This window comes from Sitophilus oryzae, unplaced genomic scaffold, assembly GCF_002938485.1.
Source record: "Sitophilus oryzae breed Bouriz unplaced genomic scaffold, Soryzae_2.0 scaffold_1508_pilon_pilon, whole genome shotgun sequence".
Classification (NCBI taxonomy): domain Eukaryota; kingdom Metazoa; phylum Arthropoda; class Insecta; order Coleoptera; family Curculionidae; genus Sitophilus; species Sitophilus oryzae.
The window spans coordinates 1,591,718-1,604,387 of record NW_022146179.1 but is presented as its reverse complement, the minus strand read 5'-3'; the positions used below and the strand labels follow the sequence as shown (position 1 = coordinate 1,604,387).

The window sequence follows — 12,670 nt, the reverse complement described above, 5'->3', positions numbered from 1 at the left end:
CTCATTGGTCCTCTTGACGTGTCGCTGGCGACAGTCGCTGTTCTGAGAACGGGGCTTTAGATGGTAGCGTCTTCCCTCTCTTATTCCTCCGTGTAAGAATCACTTTTAATCATATATAAAAAAATGTATATGATCTATTTATGAAGAATAATTAATTTACAAGAATGGCGTAGTAAAAAAAACATAAGAAAAACATTTTTTTTACTTTGTGAAAACAGCATTTAAAAAAATGAATCAATACTGTTAATATTTTACCTGTGATTTTACCTTCCCTAATGCAAGGCTAATACCCACCACTTTGAACTAAGTTTGAACCAAGTTTGAACTAGACCCATCCTTTAAACTTGGTGTAATAATTTATTTAGTCTATGGTGCAGTGTGAAGTAAGTTCAGAGAAGAATAATGTGGTAATTTTGGAGATAACCTCTTTAGGGATATTTGATTTCCGATTTCCGATTTCCTAGTCCTAGTTTTTTAGTGCAGTTTTGTTTTCTTTAATAGGTATCTACTAATTTAGCTGGATTTATTTTTAAATAAAACTAATTTGGTTTTAGTACTTTCATTAATATCTAAACTAGAATTAGTATTCTTTACTAGTTGATTATCAAATGTGTAGGTAGAAACACCTGTTTTAATTTATCTCTTTTATGCAAAATCTAAAAGTAAGTTTTATACATTAAGCAATGTTTTGCATATTAACGCTTTTAACAAATATAACTACTCTTTCTTAGTTCTAAATTCTAATGTCTACAAGCAAAGATATAAGTGGTATTTTGCGGGCGTTAAAGCTGATAATTGAGGCCCAAATTAAACTTCAGAAAGAAAATTTAGACCATATTTGTAAAACATCTAGTTTCAAACCTCTTATTCGGCAATGTATAGAGGATAGTCAAAATTTACAAAGGTCTGTTACAGCTAAAAATGTAGAGGGTTTAGCTAATGACATTAAAGATGGTGTTGAAAGATTAAATGTTGTGGCCCAGGGTTTAAAAGTCTATGCAGATTTGTCACTAGGGAGTGGTAAGATCTTTACTAATTACTAAATACTAAATATTGTTTCTACTAACTTCGCAAACTAATAGTCTCTCTCCCTAAAGATTAATTAATTATCCTTAATTTTCTAAATATACCTATGTTAGAACATTTTGTTTTAGCCCCAAGTAAAATTGACAGTAAAGAACATATTCATATAAAGAACTTTGCTATTAAACCAGTAATACCTGATCCTGTAGTACAACCACAGATACATCAAGCGCAATTGTTCACAAGAATTGCTCCAGTAGAAGTGTCTGATAATAACTCTATAAATTTATCTAAACTCAGTTCTAATAGAGAAAGCATATCATCTTATGAATATCAAATAAAATTAACTGAAAGCGATAAAAAGTTATTACAAAGATTAGATATGGAACACAGAGCAAAGCTTGTAAAGCAGGTTGAAAAAGAAAGGCAAAACGAACAAAAGGACAATGAAAAAACTGTTGGAGAGACTATTCAAGAAAGTAAAATTAGGCCAATAGTTGTACCTCATCCTAAATCTAAAGTTCAGGTGAAATTTAAAATTGTATTTTTTATGTTTTTTATTATGATATTTTTTTAGTTAACTGATACAGCCAAGCAACAAAAAGTGCCTTCAAGTAAAATAGGTCGGATGTGGTCATTTGGAACTTTAGCTGCCGGCTTAAGCATTGGAACAGCTGCTGAATATTTGAAAAAAGCTTTTACAGTTGATGATGTTGCTACTGATGGCACTAATATAATGTTGAATGAAGCTAATATGAAAAGAATTGTAGACACATTATGTAAAGTCAGAGGTAATAATTTTTTTCAATCCTTAATAATAACGGTATTATTAGATGTGTTTTTGCAGGTGCTGCATTAAAACTTGGACAAATATTGAGTATCCAGGATGATTCAATAATTAATCCAGAATTAGCAAAGGCACTTGAAAGAGTAAGAAAATCAGCTGATTTCATGCCAGACTGGCAACTAGATCAGGTATAATTTTATATATATTTTTTTTAATTTTAATAGGTAATAATTGAACAATATTCATATAACATTGTCATGGGCATTATATAAAAAGACAAATAAAAAGATTATACAGGGTGGCGTATCTCATTCGCCTCGGTTGATTATATGAAAACGGAAAGATGTAGAAACAAAATATTTTATGGGTATATGTGGGAAGGCAATGTGCATAACTTAAAATTATCTTGAAATGTACCGGGTATGTCAGAACTAAGATCCATACCAAAGTTATATATTTTCTTACGAAACACCCGGTATTTTATTTCATTTTTGGGTTCTTGGATATAAAATAGGGCATTGATTATTAGGGTTTAATATGTTTAAAAGCTTTGGTTTTTGAGATATTTAAAGATATTTAAATATGCATGCTATAATAGAAATGTTTGTCAACACCTTGTACATTACTTTTCAGAATTAATTCTTGTGCTGATTTTTAAGCCAGAAAAATAAACTTTACTAAAAAATTTGATTGCTTTCTTAAATGGATACATGATAGGGATAACAAAAATTGCTAGTCTATTTTAAATATTTATTTTACATAAAAACCTCGTTATTTCAAATGCAACACTATGTATTTTTTTAAATATGTCGAAGCAGATTTAAATGCTTTTTCAAACTATATTAGGGTTTCCTATACCTATCTGGCTCAGATATTGAAAAAAAGCGATTTTTCAATAAAATTGTAATCAAGATGGCTGGTGTCTCCATGGCAATTTTCTAGTGACACTTAGTAGCATGCTTAGTAGCTATTTTCAAAATCGACATTAGTTTATGGATTTTATTTAAATTTATAACAGGTTATTTTTATTTAATTTACCTACTATAAGGTTAATAAGTAAGTATTTATTATTTTATCAAGAAAAATGAAGCAGTATCTGCTGGCGGAAGGAATGGATATGTTAGTTAGTAGGTATTTTATTTTGTGAGTTGTCAAGTGATCAATTGTTTGTTGGCCTGATCCAAATAGAAATTTTCTTGACAAGCGTTCCTTTGGAAAATTACTTTTCCTATTTCGCAGAGCTGATTGTGATATATACATGAGCTGAGTGGTATATGCAAAACCTATTAGGTAGCAACGTATTATTGGAAGTGAAAAAAATGAATTTGCCTTAATTGGTTCTTTTATAGAAAATCCAATATATCTATACGTCATCGTAATATAAATCAAAGGTAAATTAAATAAAAGTAAACTGTTATAAATTTAAATAAAGTTCATAAACTAATGTCGATTTTGAAAATACCTACTGTTACTAACAAATTGCCATGGCGACACCAGCCGTCTTGATTAATATGGTGGGCATAAAATAAGGCTTTTATTAATAAAGACCTTTTAATTTTAATTTAATTTAATTAATAAAAGCCTTATATATTATTAACAAAAGCCAAGAATCCAAAAATGAAATAAAATATCGGGTGTTCCATAAGAAAAAATATAACTTTGGTATGGATCTTAGTTCTGACACACCCTGTACATTTGAAAATAATTTTAAATTAAGCGCATTGCTTCTCTACATGTACCCATAAAAATGTTGCTTTTACATCTTTCCGATTTCGTATAATCAACCGAGGCGAAAGAGGTGCGCCACCCTGTATAAGGAAGAAATTTAATATTATTTTTATATTTATTCATTGTACATACGCCATGAAAATACATTCTTTTATCAGTTTTGTTTGACATATTGGAATTTGATTTAATTTTCTGGATTTGTCGTACTTTTCCCAGTTTATGTTATTTTTTGTATATTTTACTATTGACTTTATGCAGAATGTATGAATCTGGAAAGTCATTGTGTAGATTTGACTGATATTGTAAATCAATCACACACAATTAATTATGAAAAATGTTTAGAGTTAACTAAATTATGTCTTTATTGTAGACTTTTATCATTTATTTACTACTTATTTGGGGTATTTATATCTATATTTTTGTTAATGAATAGTTTTATTGACGTTGCGACCTGGTCGTCAGTGAGTTTGAGCCCTAACACATTAAAAAAGTAAAACTCCACTAATATTTAGAGTTTTAATCTCGCTAATTTTGTTTTATATGCTCCTTTCTAAGTCTTTTTTCTCTGATTAAACTGATTTTAATCTTAGGTGATAACTTCAGAGCTTGGCTCAGAATGGAGAAAAAAGTTTACGGAATTTAGGGACAAACCATTTGCTGCTGCTTCTATTGGTCAAGTACATTATGGAAAATTAGATGATGGTCGTGAAATAGCCATTAAAGTCCAATATCCTGGTGTGGATAAAGCTATTGAAAATGATTTAGATATGTTGGGTAAATATAATCTTCCTAAAATTCAAGAGTATAATGTTCACAAGTACTCCTCATAAATACTCTTAACTGTATTGACTTTTCTTGGTATTATTTTTAATAATTTGTTCTTTTTAAGGTGGTATAATGAACATGTGGAACATATTTCCAAAGGGGATGTTTTTAGATAATCTTATGACAGTGGCTAAAAGAGAATTAGCCTGGGAAGTTGACTACATCAGAGAGGCAATATGTACGAGAAAATTTAAAGAGATATTAAATAGCTATAACGAATATTATGTACCAGATGTTGTTAGTGAGTATAATTAAAAATCTTAATTTTTGTTTTTAATTTAGATTTTCAGATACATTGTCAACTAAGAAGGTTTTAACAACAGAACTACTCAATGGTATACCAGTTGATCAGTGTTTTGACATGGATTATGAGTCGCGCCATTTGATCGGTGAGAAAGTTCTGGATCTCTGTCTTTTGGAATTAATGCGGTTTAACTACATGCAAACCGATCCAAATTGGGCAAACTTTTTGTACAATCCTACCAAGAAACAGGTTAGATATTTATTAATACATTACCTCAATATACAGGGTTGCTTTTATGTATGGAAACGGTCGATTATTAGGTAAAATATAGGAGGTATTGCAAAAAGTTAAATATAAAAGTTATAGGGTTTATAAATATCTATTAGCGGGTAATAAATTTAAATATACAGGGTCGGTCATAAAGTCGTGTCACATCAAAGTTTCATTTTTTTTAAATGGAACCCTCTGTATAATATTGCATATTTCGGTTTCTTCCTTCAATTCTAAGCAAAAATCGAAACACACACAATGTACCTCAAACCAACCGTTTCCGAGTTATTGGCTTTTGAAAATATCTCTTAAACAATTTGATTTAATTTCGATATGTTCAGTTTCATTGAACGATGCCATTCTGTCAAAACTGCGATACTTAATAATATTTGACATTAGTTCTCAAGTTAGCATTTATAGATGTATAAAATGAGAGTATATCAAGTCTGGAAATTACAAAATTTTCGTTTAACATTTCAATTCTTCAATTTATGTACATTGTGTATTACGATTATTGCTTTGAAGGAAGAATTGAAATATGCAATAATATACAGGGGGTTTCATTTAAAAAAAAAATAAAGTTTGATGTGACACAACTTTATGACCGACCCTGTATACTTTAATTTACTAGTAGCTAATAGGAATTTAAAACCCCATTACAACAGTATTACAGTTTCGGCAGAATGGCATCATTAAATCAAACCAAACACATCGAAATTAATTAAATTGAATCGTTTAAGTAATATTTTCAAAAGTCAATAACTCGGAAACGGTTGGTTTGAAGTACATTGTGTGTATTTCGATTTTTGTTTAGAATTGAAGAAAGAATTGAAATATGTAATAATATTCAGGGGGTTCTATTCAAAAAATGAAATTTTGATGTGCCACGGCCACGACTTAACTACTAATTTAACTAACTAACTGAACGATCCTGTATACTTAAATTTATTACTCGCTAATAGATATTTAAAAATCCTATACCTTTTGTATTTAACTTTTTGCGGTACCTCCTATATTTTACCTAATAATCGACCGTTTCCATACATAAAAGCGACCCTGTATTTTATCTATACAGAAGTGACAGCGGCCTTTGAAGTATGTGTCTCAAATTTTGTGTGTTTCAATTTTTTTACTTGATGTCACATAATTACTTTTGATACAATTTTTCAGACGTTTACATAACCAGTAACAAATCAAAATTTGATAAGACAGCATTAAAATTTTCTTAATATATTCTTTGATTTAGTGCAGATTATAGCCAAAAAATGACCTACGTCCACAAAAAAAATCGCCAGTATCTGTTCTGTATAGTTTGGTAATTTTGTAACATGACCGTCCTGTCTATTTATTTTTTCTACCTACCCATTAGTTGCTTTTATTGGATTTTGGAGCCAGTCGAGAATATTCAAAAGAATTTATGGATAAATATGTGGTTATTCTGAAAGCAGCGTGCGACGGAGATACCGACACTGTGCTTAAGAAGTCTCGTGATATAGGATTTTTGACAGGATATGAGAGCAAGGTATGAAAACAGAAATCATTTTTTAATATTATATTTATCTATAAAAAATAAATTCTTACTTAGTCATATATGCAGGGTCAGGGGTAAAAAGCAGGTAAGTCAATTTCTCTCCACATATACCCGTATGTAGATACACTTATAAAATTGTGTATGACAATCAAAGATATTTAAACTCAAGACATACAATTGTTTACCTTTTTCCTTCATCGGCCATTATTCTATCCTTATTTTCCCATCTCTCTTACACTGAAAACATTTGCCAGATTTACCTGTATATTGGTATTAGTATTCGATTAAATACCACAACCAATTATGAAGTTATAAATAATTTCGTTATATTTCTATAATATATCAAGTACATTAATTTGCTAACGTCAATTTTTTCATTTAATGCTTAACTGCTTAACTATTTTAAATTTTATAATGGAATAAAAAATATCATGGTCGTGTTTCTTTTAATAATAAAAAGCAGTTTGGCAACGTCAGTTTTAGAAATATGCCAGCGTAGTGCTTGAGCGTAGTGCAACGGATTTCGAGGATGAATGAAAATTCCTAGATTCTACTGTTGCGATGTTGCTATGCCGCCGTTCAAGCTCCGTATTCTTTATTTGCAGTATTATAGTATTTTTGCGTTATTTTGTGGACTTCTGTGGACATTAATTTGAAAATATGGTGCATTCATGTATTCTCTACAAGGGAGTCTATCATTTATATGCAAATTTTTTCGCCGGTAAATAAAAATAAGTAGGGTTAGGTATTTGTTAGGTATATTATTATATCCTTTTCTCTGTAGATCAGAGGCGCACCTAGACATAAAAAGTAGCAGATTTCTAAATTATATTTATTTTTAGGTTTGTTTTTTAAATTATATTAATTAAATTTCTTGTAGGAAAAAGGTACACGGTACATACTAATTACCAATAAGTTAATAATTTCTGTTTAAATTTTAAGAAAGAGTATTGAATGTTAAAAATTAAATTTAAGTTCTATAAACCGCCTGTAATTTCTAAAATTACAAACATCTATTTTCGAAAAACCGTACTTTCTTATAAGAATAAATCTGTTCTAGGTACCTACTTAGGTTTGACAAACCATTGGCTACCTTTTGTGAAAATTTTATTGAGGTGGAATTTTACGGCCTTACTTTTTTGTTGCCGTTACAATATTTTTATACCGTTTTTGTTTTAAATTTTGGTTGCTATAATGTAAATGGACATCTTTTGACATACATAAAATTAATGTACTTATTACATAAATTTTATGACTTTCTTACATTTTGTTGTATTTTTACATTTTATTGTATTGAAATGCTTTGCACATGCACTTTTTATTATTTATAAACAATATGAATTTACCTTTGCAAACAAGAGAAAAAAACTAAATATTTTTTTTAAAACTAAGGGAAGTTGTAAAATTATCGCTAGTCTTTTTAGATGGGGGTCATAATGAAAGTCATGTTGGACCCACTCTATTGATGCGCGAGTATCTAAATTTAACTTTTCTAAATCCGTTCTCTAAAAAACGTAAGTAACATTTGCCGGTCAACGTATCCTGGAAAATGTATGGCCAAGAAAAGTTAAACCAATAATCCTCCACGCTTTTTTTCTTTTGAAAAATTCATATTTACAATTTTTGTTTATTTTAATTTACAAAGTTTGGAAGTGACAGTTTCACATTTCACGACGATTGATCTTGTTTCCATGGCTAACTGACAGCGTTCTTCGTGTTTTTTCAAGATAGCCGTCGGAGGAACTCCATCGGACGGAGCATACGCGCCCAAGTGAAATTGTTCATATAAACTCATGGTACTTGCTCGAAATCGCGGACGCTCCGCTCCATCTGAAAGCGCTGTAAGCTTTGAATAAGACTAAGGAAGGAGCATATCAAAAATCTTAGGTACACCGCGATGGGCCTCAAATATGGCCGACTTAAATTCCGGTTTATCAGTGTCGTTCTAATGTAGGGTAGACGTGGGGTAGACTCAATAATTTGTTGTTTTATTTTACGTTGTGAATAAATGTTTTATTTGACGTTGTGAAAAATTAAAATTGTTATAAAAATATATAATTCTAATAAAAATAGATAAGTTATAATAAGTATTTATTAACACAAACATCCGATACGCTACTGAAGCAGGTAAGTCAAATTAACGTATCTAAATTCTTTGACATCTAATCTTTGACAAGTAATAAATAAAAGCTAAAATGCAAGAAAAATATATAATTTAGTTAATTTAAGTGAATTTCATAAATGATCGGTTTACTACACGTATGTATATTATATAGTCACTTATTACTAACGAAAAGTTGTTCCATTATTTCACTCAATTTTTGCCGAGATCTACCGCACGCTACACAATCAACTATTTTAGAGTCTTTTTCGATAAATCGCGATAGTGTCACTGTTAATTTAAGTTCTGCCACAATTTCCATCTAGATTTACTACCTTTATATCAGTAGTAGAATAAATAATAAATAATATAAAATAAGCTCCGTAAAGACTGACAAATCCACAAAATTTCAAATCAAATTCAAATGTGTCAAATGAATCGTCAAACAGAACTGTCAAGGATCCCCACCCTGAAGTTCTTTTTCCGCCCACCATGCATGAATACATGGATAGCATTATGCTCCTTCCTTAGTCTTCTTATTCAAAGGCTGTAAGTGAAATTGTTTAAAAATGATAAGAATTAACTATAACTCAGTCATTTTTAGAAAAAAACATTATAGCTTATATCGCTGAAAAGCTTAAAAAATGACGCTTATTATGATGTCATGGCCAACTATGGTTTCCATTTAAAAAAAAACATATGTTTATGTCATATGTCAAAAATAACAGACTTTAGAAAAACATTGGAGAACACAAACTCATCAGGAATGTGATTATCTACAACTTTTATATGAAAATTTTCTGTCTAAAATAGCTTATAATGGAATTAGGGACAATTTTTAAAATAGCCAAAATTTTATTTTTTTAAATATCTAGTAAGCCATGAACTTTTTCAAAAATCTAAAATGTGCATATTTATGATCCCACAAAACTGCAATTCTTTCCCCATTTAACCGACCCTCTATCTACAGTAGTTTCCGAGATACCTATAGAGAACATCGTAGGAAACTCACCCTCTATATTATATTTTAACACAATTTCTTACATTTTATGTTTTAGATAATGGAAGAAGCTCACGTCGATTCCGTCATGATGCTCGGTGAAATATTCCGAACCGAGGGCGCTTACGATTTCGCACAACAGAATCTCACGTATAGAATTCAAAATCTGGCTCAAACCATGCTGGTTCATCGTTTGTGCCCTCCCCCCGAAGAAGTTTACTCCCTACACAGAAAGTTGTCGGGCGTATTTCTGCTGCTATCCAAGTTAAAAGTAAAAGTAAACTGCAGAGATAAATTTTTAGCGTTGTACGAGGAATACATCCGCAAAAATTGACTCAGTATTGTCTCCAGGAAGTTTTTAACAATACTAATATAGGTGCTAGTCTGATTGTTATGTAATAAGATTATTTATGGATTTTATTTTTAATAAAGATTGTTAACAAAAATATTTTTTCATTTGTGGAAACCCGGAAAATCGGTTCTGTATTCTGAGTCACTATTTTTGGGGGGTTTTTATATTTTATATGACATTTTCCACTGTAAATTTTTATTAAAGCCACCCAATGATTTTTCTCGTATTTTACCGTTGAAAGAGCCATATGAAATAATCGCGAGGATTTGCGATGCGAGGATCTGCGAAACCGCTAAAAATTTTGAAATACTCTAAATACAAAAAATGTTCATTTTATAATTCTACATTTATTAAAAAAATAATATACAGGGTGTTCCCCTATAATTTAGAATTTTTTTAGAACACCCCGTACGATTTAAGATTACGATATTTATGGCAAAGTAAGTACAGACCATCTAAAATAAATACTTAATTTAGTTTTGATTTCAAGATAGTTCTTGAATTTTTAATATTTTTTTAAGAAGGGCTGAGAAATACATTTTTTTATAATCTATGAAACTATTGAAATATATTTACTAATATCTTAAGATTATGTAAAGTGGTCTGAAAGGAAGCCAAAAATGCAGTAATATACAGTGTGTAAAATATATCCCGATCCACTCACTTTTTGAGCCACCCTGTAGAACTTAAAAAAATTGCCAAGTTTTTTAATCTAGAAGCTACAGATGCCGACTCACCTTCCCCTAGGAGACGCAAGACCTTGTCGTTGGTGGGAAAGCTTCTGGTCAGGTGCTGGGGAGAATCCCCCCTAGCGCTTGGCTTGGTCTAACAAGCATCTCACTCATCGTCTTGTCCCTCCCTGGCTGTTGTGTCGTGGCCAGGGAATGAACCAAGACATATAACGATGCCGGACGGGGCTACCCCTGTTCGTCATATCAGGCACCCTCTACTGACTGTGGTCATATCTCGCGGGTAGAGGGTGTGGGGGTCTTGGCTTAACCGCCTGGACCAAGAGGAGACAACCTTACCAAATACCTAAATCCTACGATGGCGGGACCAGGTCAAAGGGATGCGTTGCTAGATAGAGGACTAGCCATTACTGGCTTCAACCTTGGGTCATCAGGGGGCACCCCATTGTATTTACCCCTTACTTCTGCATGCGGGGCTCAGTAGAAGTGGACCGACTATCCCTAGCGACTCGTGGGAACACTATGAGATCTAGTATTAAAAACACCACCGGTGAAGCTGTTTATTGCCGTGACGCACTAGTGCCGCCCACTAGCGACACTGGGGACATTACAAATGAAAGTTCCAAGGGACCAAATCCAAAGGAAACTACAGGAGGGGCGGCTGACACTTGCTTGGGATCATCCTCCACAAGTGGCACACAAGCTACCACCTTCTCCAGCAAGGGTTGGGAGCCTACCTCTAGAACCAATAAGCGACATAAGCTACCGTTTCGTCTACCCGGCCTGGGTCAACCAGGCGGGCTATACGATCCTCTGAGAGTAGGTCTTAGTGGAGCAGAAGCACGGAGATACCTCCGACTGCTCCACGAAGGACTTGCTCCAGAGGAAGCAAAAGCGAAAACACTCCTCCGAAAAGGGGAGAGTAAAGAAACCGAGAAACAACCTGACTCATCTCCATCAAAGGGCAAGGGAGGGAGCCAGAACCTTTCACCTCTTCTCCGGCAGGGAGAGAAAAAAGCCAGGATGGAAAGCCGTCCAACACCGGGATGAGGCAAGCAGGGACGTATCACCAGCTTTGCTACTATTCCTGGACAAGTGAAAATGGGGTGCTGCCAAAGGATTTCCCAGAGGTTGCTCTGACCACCGACCAGCAAACGTCTCTAGAAGAGGCTCTACTGGACGAAGTAGTGGCGATCGGATCGCAACACAACGATCTACAAAATGTGTGGGTCAGCTGCGTTTTGCGGGGATACACTTTCGGGTGGGCATGATCCTCATAGATTGTGTATCTCAAGAATCGACGAATTGATTGGTGAAAATCGCACCTAACCTTAAAAATTGGCAAGGGCCGGAAAAATTGACAACGGCCATAACGGTCTTTCTGCCGAGGAGCAAGGGGAAAGACACCACTTACCTGCTGAGCCTTATCCAAAGTCAGAACTCATGGTCAGGTCCTCACAATAGGAATTGACCTCAAATCCAAGGAGGCAATAGAGAAAGAGGGACATATCCTCTATTATAGATACGGGACAACACCGGTATCAGGTCTAAGGAGAGACCAAGTTAAAGAGGTGGAGAAAATGGAGACAGATCCTCCAGCCTCCACCTCACGGATTCCTCAGCCGGAGGCAAGCCCCTCGACTGTGAAGAGCGGCACGGAGAGCCAAACTCCAACCGTGGAAGGGTGTGTACCCTCGGAGGAAGAACTGTTGTCTGTTGAGATGAAAAATACGATTATTATTCTTTCTTTCATTAAATTTTCATCAATGTATTTGGATTAGAGTGCGATGAAAAATTTAAAACGTTAAAAACATCGAATTTGTGTGTTAATTATAAGAAATTTGCAAACTTTTCAAACGGAATCGTTATGCAAATTGTACACCATTGTTCTTAAATTTCACCAGTCCAGCGCGGTTTTGTTATGCCGGTGGATTTAGTCATTTAGTGAAAATGCCATAAATTAGGAACCCGACCAGACGTATCATATACGCATATGTGCGCAATGTATTTTTCGCTCAACTGCATTTCTAACTTGAAATCAAATATACAGACGGCATTCTCCTTTGTTAGTTAAAGCGGATTGAAGAAAAGTATCAGAATACTAAAAATGATGTCAGTGG

General features: G+C 33.1%; 1 protein-coding gene across 1 annotated transcript; it reads left to right on the top strand.

Moving 5' to 3' along the window:
• Window positions 1-382: 382 nt before the first annotated feature.
• On the top strand, window positions 383-9,955 carry LOC115878375 (atypical kinase COQ8B, mitochondrial). The gene is made up of 11 exons (XM_030894850.1): window positions 383-501; window positions 555-662; window positions 732-1,020; window positions 1,155-1,549; window positions 1,601-1,814; window positions 1,871-1,998; window positions 4,129-4,312; window positions 4,428-4,604; window positions 4,654-4,856; window positions 6,247-6,399; window positions 9,568-9,955. Exons 3-11 carry the CDS (start codon window positions 744-746, stop codon window positions 9,841-9,843), a joined length of 2,007 nt encoding a protein of 668 aa, XP_030750710.1. The 5' UTR covers window positions 383-501; window positions 555-662; window positions 732-743; the 3' UTR covers window positions 9,844-9,955.
• The last annotated feature ends 2,715 nt before the right edge of the window (window positions 9,956-12,670 follow it).

Bases quoted from the DNA above. Each gene is read 5' to 3' on its own strand.
- LOC115878375 (XM_030894850.1), top strand. From the start codon at position 744: ATGTCTACAAGCAAAGATATAAGTGGTATTTTGCGGGCGTTAAAGCTG. The intron at 4,313-4,427 runs GTAAATATAATC...GTTCTTTTTAAG, and splicing joins AAATGATTTAGATATGTTGG to GTGGTATAATGAACATGTGG. The intron at 4,857-6,246 runs GTTAGATATTTA...CCTACCCATTAG, and splicing joins ACAATCCTACCAAGAAACAG to TTGCTTTTATTGGATTTTGG.